General features: G+C 49.3%; 1 protein-coding gene across 2 annotated transcripts in view; it reads right to left on the bottom strand.

The window, feature by feature from the left end:
• Positions 1-12,050: 12,050 nt before the first annotated feature.
• The window catches only part of PLEKHA7 (pleckstrin homology domain containing A7), a 214,173-nt gene continuing 205,418 nt past the window's right edge, over positions 12,051-20,805 (bottom strand). Inside the window, exons 24-28 of one of the 2 annotated variants that reach the window (XM_080815472.1) lie at positions 19,918-20,076; positions 17,347-17,480; positions 16,432-16,574; positions 14,749-14,859; positions 12,051-12,806 (exon numbers count right to left, since the gene is read on the bottom strand). In XM_080815472.1, coding sequence (XP_080671598.1) covers positions 14,759-14,859; positions 16,432-16,574; positions 17,347-17,480; positions 19,918-20,076 — 537 coding nt within the window. In that variant the 3' untranslated portion in view covers positions 12,051-12,806; positions 14,749-14,758. The remainder of the gene's footprint in view (positions 12,807-14,748; positions 14,860-16,431; positions 16,575-17,346; positions 17,481-19,917; positions 20,077-20,805) is intronic. The other variant, XM_080815473.1, reaches the window with a different exon arrangement.

Raw genomic sequence — 20,805 nt, 5'->3', positions numbered from 1 at the left:
GATGTGGGGCTCGATCCCAGGACACTGGGACCATGACCTGAGCCGAAGGCAGCAGCTTTAACCCACTGAGCCACCCAGGCGCCCCTTGCAGGATTTTTATATTGAGGAGGAGATAAGCTAACAGAATTTTTTATTGTGATCCAGAGTTATGTCTGTGAACCCCTCCAGCCTTGCCAGTGAAGATCATATGCTACAGTAGAGGGCTCTTCACATGCGGGGTTTTCCTCTCTTCCCTGCTACTTTAACAGACTGGTCCTGCAAATAGGCTCACCTTCGAGAAGACAGTAGCTAGGTTTCTCAGATACTGCAGACACAAGTCTTCTCCTGTACTCTTCTTTTGATATTCACTACTTTTTCAACTCTTTCACCCATTTGAGAGTTCCACGTCTCACATGTCTCCTAGGTTTGTTGAAGCTAGGGTTTGTAGTTCCATTTCTCATTTTCCTTACTGCTTTTGGGTAATTTCCAAAAGAAGAGAGAAGTGACCTCACTCTTCTGTCTCCAAACTGGAAGTACACATTAACTTATCACACCAAAATTATTACTGCTTAAACCCCCACTAGTTTGATTTCTGAACTTCCCTAGCCCACTCTCAGAAGGCATTCCACAATTACTTCTGGCACAGGATAAACCAAAGGAACATCTGTATGCTCCCCACAAGGTATGCCCCCCACAGATACCAAACAGTGCCTTCCCTCTTCTCTCCATCTCACCAAACTGCCATTCACTGCCCTCAAAGCTGCTTCAAGGAGCCTAATTCACTCTACTAAACACAGTGCCTCTTGTGCCTTTACCAGTACTAAGATGTTGCCTCGTCAGGCTGACTTCAAATGGAATCATTCTGCCTGCCACTCTTCAAATTAAAGTGAAGCCATTTCCAAAAGGATTCCTATATTAGAGATAAAAGATCAGTCCTGAAAACTGAGGCTTACAGTTAATGTAATAAACATGGAATTTAAGCTTTGAAAAGCTTCTACACAGGAAGACTTTCCTTCCAAGGCCAAAGGAAAACACAACTCATTATAACTCATGGTCTCTAGTTAAACTGGTTATGTGCTTTCCTTTATAAAGCAGACTACTGGTATTAAGTTCTAAGTAGAACTCACCATGTGGGTCTTGTCTGGTGTATTATCCTTAGATCAGTGGTTCTCAACCAGGAGGGATTTTTGCCTCCCAAGGAACATTTGGCAATGTCTGAAGATACTTGTATTTGGTGCTACTAGTATTTAGTGGGCAGATACTAGGGATGCTGCTACATATCCTATAATAGTACAGGACAGAGCCCCGCAACAGAGAATCATATGGCCCCAAATGTTAGTGTTGAGACTGAGAAATGCTACCCTTAAACCCAGGTAGGATGGGCTCCTACCGTGGGGCCCATGCCTTAAAGGGCGCTGCATATCACAGATACATTTATCAAAGAGCAAATAGGTGCATTTATCGCTCAGAATCTGCCACTTGGGGCTGGCATAGTACAGCCTAAAACCTTAAACATCTAACCTTGTGACCAGGAAAATCCTCCACATATTTTGCCCTTTGTCCTTGAAACAAGAGGTGACTATGTCCAAATTCCATGATGGTGTATAGGTTTTGCCACTGCTAATGTCAGAGACAGACACCGCTTTAGAGTATGAGAGAATCTGAGTGTCAAAAGCATTTCAGTAAGAGAAAGACTAATTGATTTGTCAAATCCTTCTCACACAGATGTAATTCTTGCATAATGCAGTATTGTTGCCTAGCAGGGAAACAGAGTGAAAAGAGTTAGCATTCATACAATTATATATCCCTTAGAGAAAGAAAACAGAATATGAGGAAAATCTATCTTTTAAAGCGATAAAAGAATCCAAACTTACAAAAGATATACACTCACAGACTTGAAATCTCTAAATTCCAAAGTAGATAAAGACAAACTCACATCTAGACATATTCTAGTAAAAGTGCTGTGAACCAAAGACAAGAAGAAAAGTAACTGCAGACAGAGAAGAAAATACACATTATCTTTAAAGGTGCAAAAAGAAGACAACTGACCTTTCACCATAAACAAAAGAAGCCAGAACACAAGGTAATGATAACTTCAAAACACTGGGGGTGGAAAACCCCACCAACGTAGAATCCTATCCACAGTGAAAATATCTTTCAAGAGTAAAGATTAAAAATTTGTGTTGGCCAACCCACACAGGACTTCTGATCACTGAGAGAAAGGAAGCACACTCTGATTTCCACATTCAACCCTCCATGCTCCTGAGGTCATTTTCCAACCGCAGTAAAGGAGTGTAGACAGAAGCAGCAGATTCACCGGGTGGAAAAAACAGACCAGCATGCAAAGCTGTCAAGGAGATTGGGATTTGGAAGTAAGAGTCCTGGCAATGGGGGAGCTGTCAAGCCCCGAATCTATACAAAAGCACTCCCCTGGGCCTTGGCTGACTGCCTTTGGAATGGGTGATGCACCTCCAGGGGAAGATGGTACCAAATGCTGACCTCCCACTTCTACCTTTCCTCTGAATCTTGGCTCCATACAGTGCTTTGACTCTCCAGTGCCTTCAAATATGGGGGTTGGTTTGTTGTTTGTTTGTTTTTGTACTTTAGCCTCCTTTTCTATCTGTTCTCATAGAGGAAGTTGATTCAAAGTCACCTTGTCCACCATTGCTAGAAGCAAAATTCTTTCTATAAAATATTTTGGAAAGAAAAATTTAAAGGCCTAAATAAATGAAGGAATTTATCATGCTCATGGATTAGGACACTCAATATTATAGAGATGATACACTTCTTTCCAAAGTAATCTACACATCATGCAGTCTCAATAGGAAAAAAAAAAAAATCCATTTGACGGTAGGGGGTGAAACTTGGCAAGTTGATTCTAAAATTTGTAAGGAAATGCAAAAGACCAAAAATCGGTAAGATACTTGTGGAGAATAAAACAGACACTTTGTTTTTCTGGGAATCAGCACTTACTATGAAGCTCCAGTCCTTAAAATAGTGTGATATAATAATAGACAATGGAATAGGAAAAAAAGGAACCCAGAAATAAATTCTCACACATACGAATGCTTGATTTATGACAAAGGTGGCACAGTACAACAGTGAGAAATTATAGATTCTTCAATAATCTGGATATCTACATAGAAAAATGAAAACTGATGTCCACTTCACACCTTACTTAAAAATCAATTCCAGGTGGATTGTAGATCTGTAAAAGGCAAAACAATAAAGCTTAGAAAACACTGTGGGGAAAAAAAATACTATGGAAGAACATTTTCATGACTTAAGTATAGGAAGACTTTTAACAAGATGAAAAAAAAACAAAAAACAAAAACCCCCTACAAACTACAAAGGGAAAAATTTATAAACTTGATTACCTTAAAATTAGTAATGTCTATTCATTAAAAGACACTGTAAAAATTCAAGCCATAGAGTATAAGAAGATACTAGCAATCTAGCAGTTCGTTATAATCAATACGAGGCTTTGTGTCAGATACTTCTCGTGCTCCACTGCACATCCTCTAGGCCCCCATTTTATTCTAGCTATTACTGCTGTGGGATCTCATTTAGCCTCACCTCTCATTTGATGCCCAATGGCTTCTTGGATGCTTCTTGGTGGGAAACACAGGTGGGATATGGAGATATGCTGGACACCCTATGGGGAAAACCCTTGGTCAATGGGGTCCCTGAGCTAGTAGATAAGTGATCTTCTCTTTCATACCTCAGATAATTTTGAGGTGTATTTTACATGGCTCTTCAGAAGGCCCCAATAAAATTGAGCCCATTTCCCACCACAGTCACCAGGTTGAAAAGGCACCATTCTGTTGGTTTCTTCTCTTTCCTTTCCACTTATGTTCCATGGGATCATTTCCCAAGTAAACCATCTTCCTGTGAGCCTTTGCCTTAGGCCCTGCTTTCTAGGAGTAACCCAAGCTAAAATAGACTTATATTCAGAAACCCTACAAATCAACAAGGAAAAGGTATGCAAACCCACAGAATAACAAAACTCCTGACACGTACTTTACCCACACCCACCAAAAAAAAAAAAAAGAAAGAAATCCAAATGGTCAATGAACTTTGAAAAGATGCTCAATATCATTATTAATCAGAGACACACTAATAAAGCTACTTCATACATATCAAAATGCCTAACGTTAACAAGAAAGTTCTGTTGTGTAGATTATCTATTGTTGTATAAGTTACCCCCAAACTTAACGGCTTAACACAATAAACATTTATCTCATGGTTTCCATGAGCCAGGAATCTGATTAGCTGAGTGCCTCTGGAGGAGGGTCTCTCACAAGGCTGTAATCAAGATGGCAGCCAGGGCTGCCATCATCTCCTGGTCTCCCTGGGGAAAGGACCCACTTCCCAGCTCACTTACATTACTGCTGCCATCCTCAGGTTCTTGCTGGCTGTTGGTCAGACATCAGTCCCTTGCCCTGCAGACCTCTCCACAGGTTAGCTCACAACATGGCTTCCCTCACAGTGAGCAAGTAAGAAAGCAAGGGAGAACGCTCAAGACAGAAGCTAGTCTTCTCGTAACTTCATCTTGGAAGTGACATCCTGTTATGTTTTCTCATAACAGGGGCTTAAACAGGATGCAAATACCAGAGGCAGAGATCATTGGGGGTCATCTTAGAGGCAGCCACCACAGCAAGGATTCATCCTTCACATTCATCCTAGGACTATAAATTAGTACTCCTACTTTGGAAAACAGTTTGCCTTTTCTACTTACACTGCAGATATGCTTATCTTATCACCTAGCAACTCTACACTGGGTACCTACCAAAAGATGTACGTGCACCAAGAGACACATACACAAATGTTTGTAGCAGTCTTATCTGTGATAGCTCCCGACTGGACATGCCCAAATGTCCTTTGACAGTAGAATGATAAATACTCATCAAATATTCCTCCTATGAATACTATACAACAGCAAAACCAGTGGAATAGAGTCACCAGGATGACTATCATAAATACAGTGTTTAGTGAAAAAAAAGGCAGACACAAGGGAATGCATTCTTTATTAGTCCATTCGTGCACATTTCATTAAACAAACAAAACTAAGCTACAGATTGTGGTGATGCCTGCTTAGATAATAAACCTGTGAAGAAAAAGCAAGTAAGAAGTTACCACAAAAGTCATCTTGCACAGGAGAGGGAGGGAGGGAGGACCTACTGAGCGGGAAGGAGAGTGGGAGGGGCTTCTGGCTTCCTGGCCAACAGAATTCTTTTATTCTTTTTTTTTTTTTTCATTTTATTTCTTTTCAGAATTCATTGTTTATGCACCACACCCAACGGAATTCTTGACTGACGCAGCGGTTGCACGGGGGCTGGTGCTCTGACCTTTCACAGAGCTGTACATTGTGATTTTGTGTACCATACATATGTATGTTAGACCTTGCCCTCAAGAGAGCTTTCACAAAACCGCACACAAACATACATCCTATTATCCAGCCGCACACAAAAGGGGGCCCATGGAGGGTTTGGCCTAAGTGCTCAGGGGATGTGAAATCAGGACCATTTCCAGGACTCCTGCAGGTAGGAAATCCTGTCTGCCTCACCTCTTGACCATGACAGATTCTGGAAGGAAAGGCAGGCCTGTCGTTTGTTGCAGCCCCTCTTCCCCTTAGAGGACCCAGGCTCTCCCTTGTTCCAGGCAGGAGGCAGCGAATGGGAGGCGGACCAGGACTGGCTGAGGGGCCCTCAGGTCAGCCAGGGACAGCTCAGCTCTCAGAGACAACCTGCCTGCCCCACGTGACTTCAGTGAGCAGCTGCAAAACCTTCTCCATCCACCTCCCCACCCCCCACAACTTCAGCGAAAAGGTCAAGGGAATTTTCCTCCCCTTTAAATGGAATGAATCTTTCTTGGGCCCAGAAAGAATTATTTATCAGGTGTTCATGGCACTCCCAGTGCCTTTACAGGGCCCAGCCGTGCTCTGAGGCACAACAGACAACTTTCTTCCTGAAAGCTCAGTTTATAGGCCAACTTCAAAGCCCAGGTCCTCAGAGCAGGGCACGAGGCTCCAGTTTGGGAATTGACATCAAAGGGGCAGGCGCAGGCTGATCTCATGTTGGGTGGACAGCCACAGGGCTGCAGGGGGAGGCCTCAGAGGATCCGCCTGTCCTCAGTCCCTGGGGAGTTCAAGGAGGCAGCTTGGCAGGGGCATGGCCTTGTGAACCCCAACTTCAAAGCCCCAGGCTGTTTTCACCTGCTGCAGGCACCTGTCTGAAATGGCAGATGGGGCGCCTGGGGGACTCAGTTGGTTGAGCATCCAACTCTTGCTTGGCACTCAGGTCCTGACCTCATGGGTCGTGAGGTCGAGCCCCGCATTGGGCTCAGCAGGAGTCTGCTTGAGTACTCTCCTCCTCTGCCCCTACTCCCCCCGCAAATAAATAAATCTTTAAAAATAAATAAATAAATAAATAAATAAAATGGCAGACAGATGGTGGAGGGCAGCAGACTGAGGATAACAGACGACCCCAAACTTGTTTATCCTGCCAAATCGGGGAAAGGAGATGCTACAAATGTGGAAGAACGACCTGGATCCCCTCTTCACAGTAAGGATCACGCACGAGGGCAAAGCAGCACAGTGAACCTTGGCTGAGGGCTCTCATGCCAGCTACGGTGTCCAAGCATGATCTCATTCAGTCCTCACAATCACCCAGGAGGGGAGGTACTATTACTCCCATCTTTCAGAGGAGGAAACAGAAGCTTAGGGAGGTTCAGGCACTTGCCCAAGGTCAGAGTTAATAAGGGTAGCTTTGAATTGCATACTCCCTCCTCCTAGCTACTACTCAAGGAACTTATGAAGAGGGTACTAGAAATGATCTCTGGGATCTAGAGTATAAAACACCTAACAGAGGAGAGCAGAGATAGGCAACATCATCTGCAGAAGAGAGGAGCCTCCCTGGTCAACAAGCCTTGACTTCTTTCTCTCATTCGTTCAAGCACTATTTCTTAGCCCCTTCTCGTGGCAGACATCATTCTGGGCCCTAGAGATACTTTGAACAAGACAATACTCTTGCTTTCATGAAACATATATTCTTGTGAGGGAGACAGGCAATGACTACGTAAACAAAGAATAAGAGCGTGATACGTATTGAATGATCATAACTTAAATGCACGTGAATAACATACATTTTTTTCTCTAGTGCTTCCTATAGGGCCGGAAACTGTGCTTAGCATTTTCTGTATAATAACATTTGATCCTCGCAACAACTCTACTGAGGTAGTTGCTAATATAAACCTGTATCTTACAGGCAAGAAACTGAGGCATGAAGAGGTTAAGTAACTTGCCCAAGGTCACGGCTGGCCAAATAGAGCAACCAAGTTTAGATTCCAGGCAGCCTGGCCTCAAAGCCTGTGGTTGTTCCCTCTGCCTCCTGACTGCCTCCTTTCTGTGGTGTCAACCTACTAACAGGAGACTGGCTAGCCACAGTCACAGAGGAAGGGAGCATCAGAGGGGCGGTTCATCTGACTTTGTCCCAAGAGAGGAAGCCGTGGTCCAGAAACACGGCATCAGGTCTCAGGATGGGAGCAGCCTACAGTGGTGATAGGACCTCAGCTGATGCTTCTCAGTGACACCAGGAATGTCCAAGATTGCCCTGGTCTCAAGACTGCCAGGCAACCTTCCAAGGAAGACTTGGCCTCGGGAAGCGTATGTGTGTCAGTGAACACTAGAGCCCAGTGAGTGTGACTATTGCCCTGGGAAACAGTCCCAACTCTTGCGGCTGACAAATCTGGGTTCTGAGCCCCAAAGCCCAGGGATGGAGGGCTGGGTCAAGCACACCAAAGTAACACCTCTCTGTGGGATCCCCAGGAGATGCTCACTGTCAGATCAAAGCCACAATGGCAGCTTCCATTACTCACTAGGCACTGTGTTAGGCACTCTCCTGTAGGCTACTCTGCAGGCTATCCATGAGCTCATCGCTCTTACCAGGGGCAATTCTATTTCAAGTGACCCAATCCAGAGCCACAGGACAGCTCCACTTCTCCCAGGGACAATCTGCCTCTGAACATGAATTTGAGGTCTAGGAAGGAGACGCTTTCTAGATCAAAGAGGCCTCCAAAGGCAAACAGGGATTTGGACCAACAGGGAGCCAGGGACTCAAAGGGGACTAGGTGCCTTCAGGGGGCAAGGAGAACCCATATGTGTGGGGAAAATGAGACTTTGTGGAAGCTTCCAGGGCCTAGGACCAGGATGACGAGAGGAACCACAGTGACAGCCCACATAACTAGCAGAACGCCCCAAGATGTCAAGTCAGTTAAGGACTGAGATGCGGCTCCAGGCTCTGGGAAAGCATCTGCGACAGATTAGTGATGTCAGCCCAAGGGCTGAGGACAATGGGAGCCTCATGTCTGACTCTGTGACCTCAGCTGAGGGACTGTGTCTCATTCCCTCTCAGTTCTCAAGCAGAGTGTGAGAGAAAGCAGCAGCCGAGCAGTCAGGAGCCCCTTATTCATGAGGCCAAAATCCTCGTTTATCAGGAGGCGCTCTTAGCAAGTGCTTTTTCTGGCTCTCCATGTAAAAGCCTTTGAGCAGCTCAGCTGGGAAGCCTCTTGTCTGACCCCTTAGCTGGACCCAGTGAGCTCAGAGGGGTCCTTTTTAGGGTCCTTTTTTAGGGGCTGCTCCAAAGCTCAGCCCTTCCTGGGCTCTTCTGCCCCCTCCAACCATGACCTGCACCCCTCACGGGACAGGAAGGTCCCCCCCACCCACTTGTGCCCTGGTTCCCGCCTCATCTGCATTTAACATCCCTTGTTGGGCTGCGGCAGAGAATACTCAACAGACTTATATTAAAAATGCCCTTTAAAATTCAAAAGCTTTGAACTCAAGAAATATCTCGAGAAGTTTTCATGGAAAGTTCAGCTGCACGGGTTCAATTCACTACACTTAGATGCACCTTTTCAAATAATAGGGAAAAAATGTAACAGGGTCAGACCCAATCAATATGCTTGTTCAAACAGAATTGCAGGGACTGTGATGTGCACACATTTTGTACTCTGCCTTTGTACCCCGCCACTCGCTCTGAAGAAAGGTTCCTTTGCTCGGAGAGCAATGAAAGTGATAGCCTTTGGAGTGGAGGCGGCAAAGCGATGGCGTGTTTACCAGGCCGGGAGGGGCTGCCATTTTTTCAGAGCCCCCCAGCCTTGTCTCTTTGTTCTTTTCATAACGGCATGAAATCCACATGGGCAAAGCCCCTTGTGCACCCTGGCGTCTGATGCTGAATCAGAAGCAAGGGGCTCCCAGAATTTGCCTACCATGTCTCAGAAATGTGATTTGTGGATTAGACAAATAATTTGCTGCTTCTTTCCCACCCTTGGTGTGAACACAAAAGGACTTGCCATGGAGGACTGTAACCACGGGCAGAAGAAAATTCCAAAGCCCAAAATGGGCTCTTGCTGGGCTGAGCCAGGGTCCACATCCGCCCCCACCCCTGCCATTCCCAGACTGACTTTGGGGAGACAGAGGCTTCCCTGGGTTTGGGCTGCAATCTATAATAGCCAGGAAAATTCTAGAGAATCCAGTGTAACTGAAAACCACAGCCAAGGGGGTAGAGGGAAGCAAACAGACTCAGGGAAGTTTCTACTCTCACAGCCAGCCATGAAGGCAGGCAGAAAAGTGGATGATGGGGAGCAAACAAAAGGTTTTCAGCATCTCCACCAGTCTGGGAACCTCTACTTCACATGCACTCAGAAATGCAGGTGCATCTCAGCTTTTATCACTGAAACAATGCCCTGGACATGTTGAAGACCTGGGCAGTTCAGGAAGCTAAAGTGGCAATTATCCCTATCCCCCACTGCAGACTAGATCTTAAAGTGTTCCCACCTGTTCTTGCTAAAATTAGATAGACATCCTGGGCTCAAACCAGCCCAGGTTAAAAGTTATAGCTTGGGAGGGGAATGTTGCAAATGGATGCAGGAGCATCGAGCTCACATTTGTCAACCACGATCCCATCGTTTACAACTCTGCTCAGAAAAAGATAAATAAACAGAAACCAATCAATCAATCAAACTGTGCTCGGGCTCTGTGCCCCTGTTAAGGAGCAAACCAGGAATCACTCGGCCATGCGGGGTTTTCCGGAGTGGTCCCCACCCGGAAGGACCCCAGTTGGCGCGTACTTTCACAGGTGGCCCCAACTTACCTCAAGTAAGGAATCTGCTTGATTGGGTTGAGAAGGGGGCCAGGCCCTGCTGCCCGCTTACAGGTCGTGGCTGCAGCAGGCCTCTTCCAAACCACATGCGCTCTTCCTGGAGTCTGAGTTGAGAGCCTGTCATGCTCTCTGCAGACTGAAGTTTGGGTCACAGTTCTTACAGAAGAGGTTAACCCTTCTCCTGGCTGGAGCTGGAGAGAACAGAGAGCCGCCACCTTCCCTCCTACATGGGATTGTATGTGCGAAACAGAAACTGAGACCAACAGTAAGAAGAAAACCGCAGACACGTTTTTGCTGAAAAAGGTCTATGTCTACTGATGGCCACACTGTGTGTAGGGCGTATTGGTTCCTGCATCTTCTTTTTCTTTATTTTTTAACTTTTGTACTGAGTTATTGAGGAGTATCTGCTCTTCCATGCCCCCCTCCCCCGCCCAAATCTCTTTCATCTGTTATGGAGAGATCTTCAAGTAATGCTTAAAACCAAGGAGTTTTTTTTTTTTTATTTTAAAATTCAAAAAGAGATCGGTAGCTAAAAAAGCAGCAGTGTTCCCTGCTCAGAATGCCCTGGAACTTATTCTCTCCAGTATTAATAGCTGGAAAGTCATTCTAAACCTTGGGTACTCTTCTTGGCAATAAAGAAAAACTGCCATAACAACAAACTTGGAAATACACACATACCCAAGCTGAACTGGCCTCTTGGCTTCTGTTTCAAGCCTACATAACAAGTCAAAACGAATTAAATACAGATCAAGTTTGCAATGGTCCGTCACTAACCCGCCTCACTGGAACGAGCTGGCGGCATGTGGGTTGGAAAGGGTCCCCGGGCGTCCCTCCTGCTATCTTGGATTGCAGTCTGCCTGCCAAACCATCCCCACACGGCAGTCCACAGCCCAGAGGCCCCTCAACTGGGGTGTTGGGGGGAACCACTGTGAGCAGCAGCTGAAGCCCCACTAAGGACCCAAAAGCACAGGCCTTCTTCCCCCAGGCCTCCAAAGTCAATCAAGTGTCAAGGAACTGTCGGCAGGAGAAACTTTACATAAGTGAACACAAGCAAGATCGAGAGCTGACACTGGGGATTTCCAAAGAAATGGAAAAAAAAACTAAGGCCACTCATGAGGATAGAGCCAGCAAGAAGCAGAAAGCATATCAGGTTAATATTTTAATCTGTACATCACATTTTTTTTTTGCAAACCATTACACTTTTATTTAAATTAACTTTTTCTTGCAAAATATTCATTTCGTTTTTCCAACAAAATCTTATAAAGGCAAAAATAAAATCTTATTTTGGCAAATGTCATGAAGTTGATACTGGCAGCATATGGAGTTAGTTAAAAATAGACAGCAATTTCTAAATATAGTTAAGATTTTTTTTTTCCGACCATAGTCAAAGACAAATTTTCATTTAAAGTGTGGCCCCACCCAATGGAGGTTTTGTTTTTTGTTTTTTTTTCCTTAAAACATCATTTTCTGTATGCAAAATATCATGAGCTCATGACTTAAATAAAGGGCCACAAACACTGCTCCTGGCTTGGCAGCCCCCTCCTCACTTGAGACTGGAAGTCAAGTCCAAATCCTGCTGCCATCCATCAGGGATGCTGGGGGCACACGGCCTGACCTCTGGCCACCAGGCCCTTATCACGGGGAAACTGACCTAGGTTCTCCGGGGCAGGCAGCAAAGTCCTATCACAGCCTAGTGTGGAGTCAGGGAGTTTTAGGGAGACACCACCCAGTGTGAAGTTTATTGCTTATGATACAATAAAAGGTGCTTCCTCTCACCTTTTCTGTATTTCAAAGGGCATATATATATATATTTATGCATATATACACACACATATATACACACACACATATGTGTGTATATATATGCATATACATATATATATATATATATATATATATATGTTTTTTTTTTTTAATTAAAGCAAACTGTTCTGTTTTTCCTAAGAGAGCCCTTTGCTGAGAGAGCCTCATGAACAGGTTGGGAGCCAAACCTCTTGAATATACTACTGTCCCTAAACCAAACCCAACGGCCAAGGCACAGACTTGGGCTCCACATGGCAGCCTGTTGGAGTTTCCCCCTCCAGAGCCAGTCATCTGGCCAGGTCAGGGACAGCTAACCTCTGTAGCTAAGGAGCCCTCTTCCCCCAGATAGTATGCCAACAAGCCCAACGCCGGGCCCCCCTGGAAGCACATGTCAAATCCAACCTTCACCTGAGTTCATGGATGTTGGACTGGCCCCTGCCTGCCCTGCCCTTCTCCCCAGCCCACACCTACCACGCACACGGTACCTGAATCTGTAGGTGCAGCTCCAAAATCCTGCATCCTCTCCTTTCCAGCCACTCAGCCCTTGAGGTGAACATTATAAAATATATTCTGAGTCTAAAATACAGCGTCAGTATTTTACAGTATGTATCAAAAGTGCCTTTGTCATATGTAAAAAGGAGTCTGAACTAAAACAAGTTGGGGGGAGGGTTGTTAGGACCTAGCCCTATGCTGAACTCCCCACAGTTGGTGGACCACTCCTTCTTCCAGCCGGACCCCCTGCTGAGCTGGAAGGGGGTTTCCTTGAGGGAAGGAAGATCAATCTTCTTGGACGAAACTGGTTCCACGGGGTCCCCAGCTCCAGACTTCTCCTTTGCACGTTGGGTCATGGGTCAGTCACTGCCTGGGCTGGCAAAAAGCACAGGACACAATAAGAGGCTGGCAGGACCCCAGCCCACACCTGGGGAGCAGGCAGTGGGCATGTCTGTATACGCACACAACAGGGAATGGAAGGCTGACAAGACAGAGAGCAGCTGAGCAGGGGACTGGGGCAATGCGGCCGCTGCTGGGGGACCCTTAGCTTCTAGGACTCATGGGCATTCGGCCCCACCCTTTCTTCACCCCTTCCATGTCTAGAAAGTTTTGCCAGACATATGCTGGCCCCTAGATTGGGTCTCTGCTCTGATAAGGCAAAAGTCCTGAGCAAAGAGGACTCTGGGGTCTAGTTCTGGCCCTGCTCTTCATTCACTGAGCGACTGAGTAACGCTTGCTCTCAGCCTCCATGAGTCTCATTTTATTAACCTAAAAACAGAATGGTCATACCCACCTCCTAATGAGGATCTACCCTAACAGGAGGGCAAACAGGAATGTGGATGTGCTCTGAAACAAGGCATTAAAGGCCTATCTCACAACTACAGGGGTGTCAAATGCCGAGAGGAACAGGGCCTTGCCCCTGCCTCTTCGTGGCCTGGCATGGGCCACATGTGGCATGTGGCATGGCATCACCACACTCAGATCTCCAGGAGAAATCCACACACCCTACTGTGGCCTCAACAGGTCCCTCTGACCTTGATAAAGGATGTGGCTGGAGCATTTCCCTGTGGTTCTTCGCTCACTTTCTCTAATGCACACTTTCCAAGGGCCTGGCCCAAGCCGGCCAACGTCTTCCTTCTACCCTCAGGCTGGCAGGGCACCAGGCTGGGGGACACCTGCTGAAAATCATGAACCCCACCCCCAATGCACACACTCTCTGTCCCTCCATTCTCCAGACACCTAGAGCTCCTGGGGGTGCCCAGATGAGTCCACGGTAGTGATAGGGAACAAAGGCTCTGAACTCACACCATTGGGGTTCAAACCCTGGCTCTGACACTTAGAGCTTCAACTCCTTGGGCAAGTCCCTCAAGGTTTCTGAGCTCCATTTCCTCCCCTGTACAATTGGGTTGAATGTCTTCATAAGGTGGTTGTGTGGATCAAAGGAGATGCTTAGCACAATGCCTGGCACATAGCAAGTATGCAACCATGCTACCCAGAAGTACACACAAAGGAAAGAGAGGGAAACCCTACAAAATGATGGCGAGATGGAATGTCAGGGAGAGGACCACTGAGACTTCTGGTATGACCGTCCCTTGTCCAGGTAAGGCAACTGGGCTCAGGCCACGAACTCACCCCAAGACTGGTCCAGACGCTGGGCCTCCTGGCTCCTGCTCCAGTGCTCCTTGCCTAATCCCTCCCTGCCTCTCATCACTAAGTGCTCTCATGGGGAGGCCCCACAAGGGGTGGTACCAGAACATTCTGAATGCCAAGGTGCCCTGGTGGCCTCCCCCCAAAGCTTCCCTTCTTCTCCCCCTCCTAAGGTGCTCAAGTGCCGAAAAGGGCAGTTCCAGTCCTTGCTCTGACACCAATTCCATCTGGCCTGGAGTGAGCCTCTATCTCCTCACTGGGCTCCAGTTTCCTGGATTTTTCTAGTCTTCCAGCTCTTCACATTCTCTAGCCAGAGCCCCGAGAGCCTGAGACTAACTTTCACCCCCAAGCTGGCAGCCTGGCCTGCACTGGTTCCTCAGGGCACTGGACTCCCTGCAGGAAACAGAGGTGGGTAGAAGAGGTACAGCTCCCGCTTCTATTTCAGGGAAGCAGGGGGCCTGGATCACCCAGCCCCTACTGTAGCGAAGCCACTGAGAGTTGAGCTCCTAAAAACCATCCATCCCCCACCCGCCCACCAGTCCAGGGCAGTCTCCCCAGCGGCGGCTTTGCCAGGGGAAGGAAAGAAGCAGGTGGCACTGCAATCATCTCGGCGGCAGGGCGGGGGGCATGCTCGGCGCTAGGGAAGAGGCAGGCCAGGCAGGGCTCTTACTTGGAAGGTGTTAGACAAAGGTGTAGTGGAGTCCGTTGCTTAAGGGGGGGTAAGGTGGCACCGTCCTGGAGGACAGGGGGGCGTTAGGCGGGAGGAGGGCCAGCTGCTGCGCTAGACGGGCACATAGGAATTAAGCGGGGCGTTAGGCTCCTCATCTGCTCCTGCAGCACCAGATGCCCCACGCTCGGCAGGGCTGGAGGGGCGCAGGCCACACTGCCTGTCACTAATGGCCCGGGCAGCATACCCATGTGGCCCGGGGGGGCCTGGTTGGGACAGGCCCGCAGTTGCCAGATACTGCCTCCGAGCTAGAGAGAGGGAGCAAGAGCAAGGAAAGGCTGTGGCAAAGGTGGCCACTTGTGGAGAGGGGCAGGAGGCCCTGCTAACTGCCCTCAGGGTGCATGAGCCCTGGCAGGCTTGCCTGCCAGCCATAGGAAGCTGAGCTCCATGTGGGTAGGGCAAGCACAGGCCAGACAAGAAGACACCTACGGTGGGGGCGGGGGAGTATGCCTGCTGGACCCCTCAACATGGAAAGGAGTCAAAATGACCCACAGGGAGCCCCCAGGATCCCTGGGAGGAGGGGTCTGGGTGAGTCTTCAACTGTCTCCCCGGCCACACCAACCACATCTCAGTCCACTTAGCAGTCTCCAAGGGAGTGAGGACAGCAGGGGCTGCAGGGACTCTGTGCAGGATCACAACATGGGGGGACAGAAAACAGCCTTCCTTTTGTCCAAGGTCACTCCCCTGGCTTCTTGAAGCGATGTTCAAGCTCTCCTCCCCAGACCAGACTTCCAGGGCCAGTCCCCTCTGGGCCCAGCAGGCCCCACCCGACCCCACCCTTCATCACTTCCAGACCTTTGGCCAGGGTTGGGGGGCTGGGGGACTGTGACAACACTTCAGGCTCTATGATCATGCCCTCCCCGGAAGGCCTAGAGCACACCTGGCCATGGGCGCTACCCAGACATACAGTGGCCCCTACATCTGGGGGACAAATAGCACTGGGTCAACTTGGAGGGCATACACGGGGAGTGGAGATGTGGGTGGAGGGAGGAGCCACAAGTCTGTTTCCTGGCTGAGAGAGAAAGCCTTGTACACACACACATACACACATGTGTGTACATGCACACAGACCCCCTTCCAATCCCATGGTGTTTTTCCCCCACTGGCCAGCAAAGAATCCCACTTCCCAAGTCCTGGTTACTGGCAGAGGCCACTCTGACAACGAAAGCAGTGGCTTTGATTTGGGGGCCAAAGCAGGGGTCCCAGGGAAGGCTCGAGGGTTCCCCTTTGCCTTGCCCAAGCAAGAAATCCAAACACCAATGCTTTCCTGTCCCCCTTCTTGTGAAGCCAGAAACCTTAGCCTTGGCCCTGTCTCGGAGCCTGAAAAACCTATTCTTAACCCACATTCTCAGAGAAAGCTGAAGAGCAGCACCACTCCCAGATTTAAGGAGGAGCTCGAGACACCCTCTCCTGGACCTCTAGCCTCTGACACTCCTGAACCTCAGTTCTCCCACCACCCGCCCCGCCGCAGCTCACCTCCCAAACCCTGGAGTGCTGATGGGATGGGAGGACACGCCGCTCGCCCGCAACTACCACGCCTGACAGCTGGCTTTCTGCACACTCCCTGACAGGCCATGCTGGGCTCTGAGCCCAAGCAGGGCTGGAGGCTGGCACCCTCGGCCTCACCTGCCACCTGCTTGCTGCGCTGGGAGGCCTCGGAGGCCAGCGCGTAGGAGATGTTGATGATGCGTTCCTGCTCCTGCAGCTGCAAGTCCAGGTCAGCCGCGCTGTTCCGATCCTGGCCCGATGGCGGCTGCAGGTTGCACATGCTGCAGGAGGGCCAGAAAGCAGGCTATGGGCCCTCCCCACCCTGGCATCTGCCCCAGGAGAGGAGGGTCTCCGTGGCCTAGAGGCTCTCACCCTTTTAGGGGGCATCGGATAAACACAGAGCACTCTCTCCCTAGACAAAGGCGTATGTGCTTCTCCCAAACACCCAGCCGCAGCTTTGTTCCTCCTCTGGGGGATCATGGCCTTAAGAGAGTTCCAGCTCTGCATTCCTATTAAATCCTAACATGAAAAGGCTAACCCAACTCTGAAAGAGAGGCCCTCCAATACCACGTTTAGGTTTCTGAAGCTCAGGGGCTGAGGAGATAGGAAAGCCTCCCTTCCTGGCCTCCAGGGAAGTGGGCAAGGCCTCCGGCTGAGCCCCTGGCTCTGGTCTAGGGATCTGTGTGAGGAAACATAGGCCCCAACACCGGACCACCCGCCTTGGGGTTGATCTCCAGCTGCGTCCACTTCACTGTCACACTTGGCTCCACTCCCTATATTGGCCAGCATCACAAGACACAGATCTGGGGGCAAAGGACCAGGGCAGCCCTCTATTGTGTATTTCAGGATTGCAGATGACCTGGCAAGCCTCCTCACGGACCCACTGGTGCCATTCTGAGAGCCAGCCTGCCCTTTGCAATAAATAGGGCTTACATGAGTCAGAGACCTGGCAAAACACACACCCTAGTCAGCCTGGCCCAGGTCCCAGGTAGTAGAGACACCCCCGCGGTTGGCCTAGCAGGCTGTCAAGACTTGAGCATCATAAGCGCTGACCTGGAACGAGCAAGGATGTTGCGGATCTTCTCAGCTTTGCGATACCGCGCCTGCAGCTCCTCAAGGCTGGGTGGCTCCTCAGGGTCCAGCTCCACGTAACGCTCAGGGATGGAGACCTTCTCTGGTTTGGCCAGCTGAGGAAAGGACCAGGCGGTGGCGGCAAAGGGGCTCAGATACTGGGCTTAGAACTTGCTCCTCGCCCTGTCCCCCAGCACAAGGCAGCACATGGAGCCCACAGAGCTACGTAATGTGCCAAGATCAAGGGCAGTCCACTGTGGAGTCGGGATCAGAACTGTGTTCTTTCCACCACACCAGACAACCTCCTCCGGGCCAAGGGACGGAGGGGAAAGGCAAGACGACGAGACTGGAAGCCCTCAGGATAAAATGATTATCCTTAATGCCGCCTTCGATAGGAGCTGAGCCCTGCCAACCTCCACAGCCACACTGACCCACCGTGCGGCCTCTGCCCCCGTGCTCTCCTCCACATGGGATGCTCTTCCGTTCGCTCCCCTCCTTCTGACCCTTCGGACCTCACTTCCAGAAGTCTTCCCTGCCCTTCCCCACCCCACCCCTGGTATCCCGTCCTATTTTCTGTTTGTCTCTCTGCTGTCAAGTGCAGGGACCTGACACCCAATAGCCCTTCAGCAAACACTCCTTGGATGGATAGATGGTTGTGTAGAGAGATGCATGGTTGGGTGGGTGGACGAAAGGAAGCGATAATGCTTTGTCCCTCAGAAGCTCCTCTGCTCTAGACAGTAAGCAGCCATGCAGTATCCACTGGTCACAAGAGGACAATGTCCCCAGATCCCCCCACCAGTCTCTGACATGAGCCCAGCAGCAACTTCAGCCTGGTGACACCCTACTTAGACTCAGAATGATAAAGGCAACTTTTGCACACCCCAGGGAATTTCTTCCTCCTTGAACTACAAAAGCACATTAAAATGAGGTTGGTTGAAGTTTCTAAAAACAAGCTACATCCAATCCCAGGACAGATCTGGACTTGAATTTAAACCCAGGCAGACCTTTCATTCTGGGGAAAGATGGCAAGAAATAAGCTCTTCTCTGTTATTTCCAATGAGGGCAGATCCAGAGGAAGGAAGTAGATTACATTATAGCAGGAGGGATTTAGGTTAGAGATAAGGAAGGACTCTTTCCCTGGCTGGCAGGCCACTCAGAACACCACGAAGCATACTTGCATTGCCAAGGCAGCAGGGAGAAGCTTCTTGGGAGAATCTGAGAAAGCACAGACCTTTGGTTGTTGCAGAGGTGCCAAAGGGAGAAAGTCTGAGGGGAGGGGACCGGCTTCCTTATCCTCTGGAGCCCCAGCTGGCCCCAGAACTTAGCAACTCCATAGATGTCAATTTGCTAAATCTAGCCCTCAAGTGGTGAGAACATTTCCTCTCATGCAGTTTCAGGGCACACCAAGTCCTCTTATAAATATTTGTGGGGTATCTGCGGGCCCCCGTGTACTTCATTCAACAGAGCTGTCACCCGGAAAATATTGACAGAGCACCTACTATGTGCCAGGCTCTGTGCTGGGCACTAAGAGCACAGAAGTGAACCAAACAGCCATAGGCACTGTTCTACAGAGCTTACAAACAGCACAGTAGAGGCCACAGGAGACCTATGAAGACCTCATGAAGACCCTGAATCTGTCCCACTCTAATTCCTTGCTCTTCCCTTGGGTAAGACACATTCCTCAATGACAGAAGACCCAGGGGTTACTTGCTTTTCCAGGCCTGGCCAGTCATGATGCATTTGTGCCACCAGAGGGCACTAGAAGAACTCAGACTAGAACTACGACGCAGGTCTAGGCTCTGCCAGGGCTGGAAATTTCACCTGTGATTTTTCAAACCTGCTCCCCTCCACAGCCACCCCCTCCACACCAAGTCTAATTGCCCAAGTTGGCCTGACTGGCTGGCACAAGGCCAACTCCTAGTTTTCCAGGGAGCATTTCCCAATAACCACAGCGACCTCATCACACACCTACTATGTGCCAGGCCCGGTGCTCATGGTTTTCTGACCACTGTTAATCCTCCAGGCAATGTGCTGAGTCAGCTCACCCCTACCACAACCCACTTTACTGTCGGGGGAAACCGAGGCTCAGAGAAGTTAAGTGACTTGCCCACAATTGTGGAAGAGAGAGATGGATGGGTCTGAATCTTCGTCAAAAGGCCTTAGCTCTGGGGCAACTGGGTGGCTCAGTCAGTTAAGCATCTGCCTTCGGCTCAGGTCATGACCCCAGGGTGCGGGGATCCAGTCTCACATCCAGTTCCCTGTTCAGCAGGGAGTGTACTTTGCCCTCTGCTTGTCCTCCCTCTCTCTCTCTCTCCCTTCTTCTCTCTCTCACTCTGTCACAAAAATAAATATCTTTTTTTTAAAAATGCCTTGGCTCCTTTTATTGCCTCGAGCTCCTATTCATCCATTCTCCTGGCCACACTGACACTTTGAGCCTTGTCCCCATTCAGGACAACACCTCCCCCCAGTGCCACTGGGTGGGGTGGTCAGGCCACAAGCCAAAGGCTGTTTCTCCTGGGGGAGGGGGGACATGAAGGAAGCCCCTGCCCTCACCTCTCTGCTGATGTCCAAGTCATAGTCTTGAGGTTCCAGGTCCAACTCAGTGACAGGCATGGCCTGCACTTTCAACCAGCCATTTTCCTCCTTGTCCTTTCTCTCCCCTTGCATGGCCCGTTCCAGCAACTGCAGGTCAAAGTCCTGCTCGCGCTTCCACTGGCAACAGAACAAGAAGGTTAAATGTAGTCACTTCATGACTGCTACAAGAGCCAGGCTTGTCCCCTTTCGGAAGGGGCTTGCAGGTACTGGGGTCCTTGGGAAGGGAGCCTGTGACCCACTGGGGAAAAGCTGTGTGACCATGAGCCCCTCAACCTCACCTCCAAGTCAAGGCAGTGGTTGTGGGACATGGGTGGTCCCTGTGGGTTGCTGTAACCCCATGTAATGGAGAATGAGGCCTCTGCCTCATTTATATGGCCTGATGCCAGGCTGCTGACTTCTCTCCCATCTGGGCCCCAAGAGGATTCACCCACGTACCTCTAGGACCCACTTCTAAGACCCATGACTTCAGACTCACAATGGTCCCCAGATACAGGAAGTTTCTCGGTCTAAGAGGGTGACCCCAAAACAGACCCTGGGACAGAGCTCCAGAGAAGCTGCCCTATAGCTTGTGGAAGCCTTTCTAGTTCAGGAACCATACAACTCAGCTCAGAAGTGATGGAAAAAACAAGCCCTTTGAGGCCCTGGTAAGCACATACCAATAGCCAAGACCTTCTCTAATGGATAGTCCCAAGAGGATACATTTGGGGTGGGGGGTACTGCACCCACAGTAGGGTAGGGAAGGTCCAAGCAGTAATGGCTTGGGCCTAGGGAGGCAGCTAAACTGCTGCTTACCCAGGCATCTATTTGGGGGCAGACACTTTAAGTTAGAAAAACCATGAAACTACA

This window comes from Martes martes (assembly GCF_963455335.1).
Source record: "Martes martes genome assembly, chromosome: 10".
Classification (NCBI taxonomy): domain Eukaryota; kingdom Metazoa; phylum Chordata; class Mammalia; order Carnivora; family Mustelidae; genus Martes; species Martes martes.
Note: the sequence above shows the minus strand (reverse complement) of the source record. Positions and strands in the feature narration are given on the sequence as shown.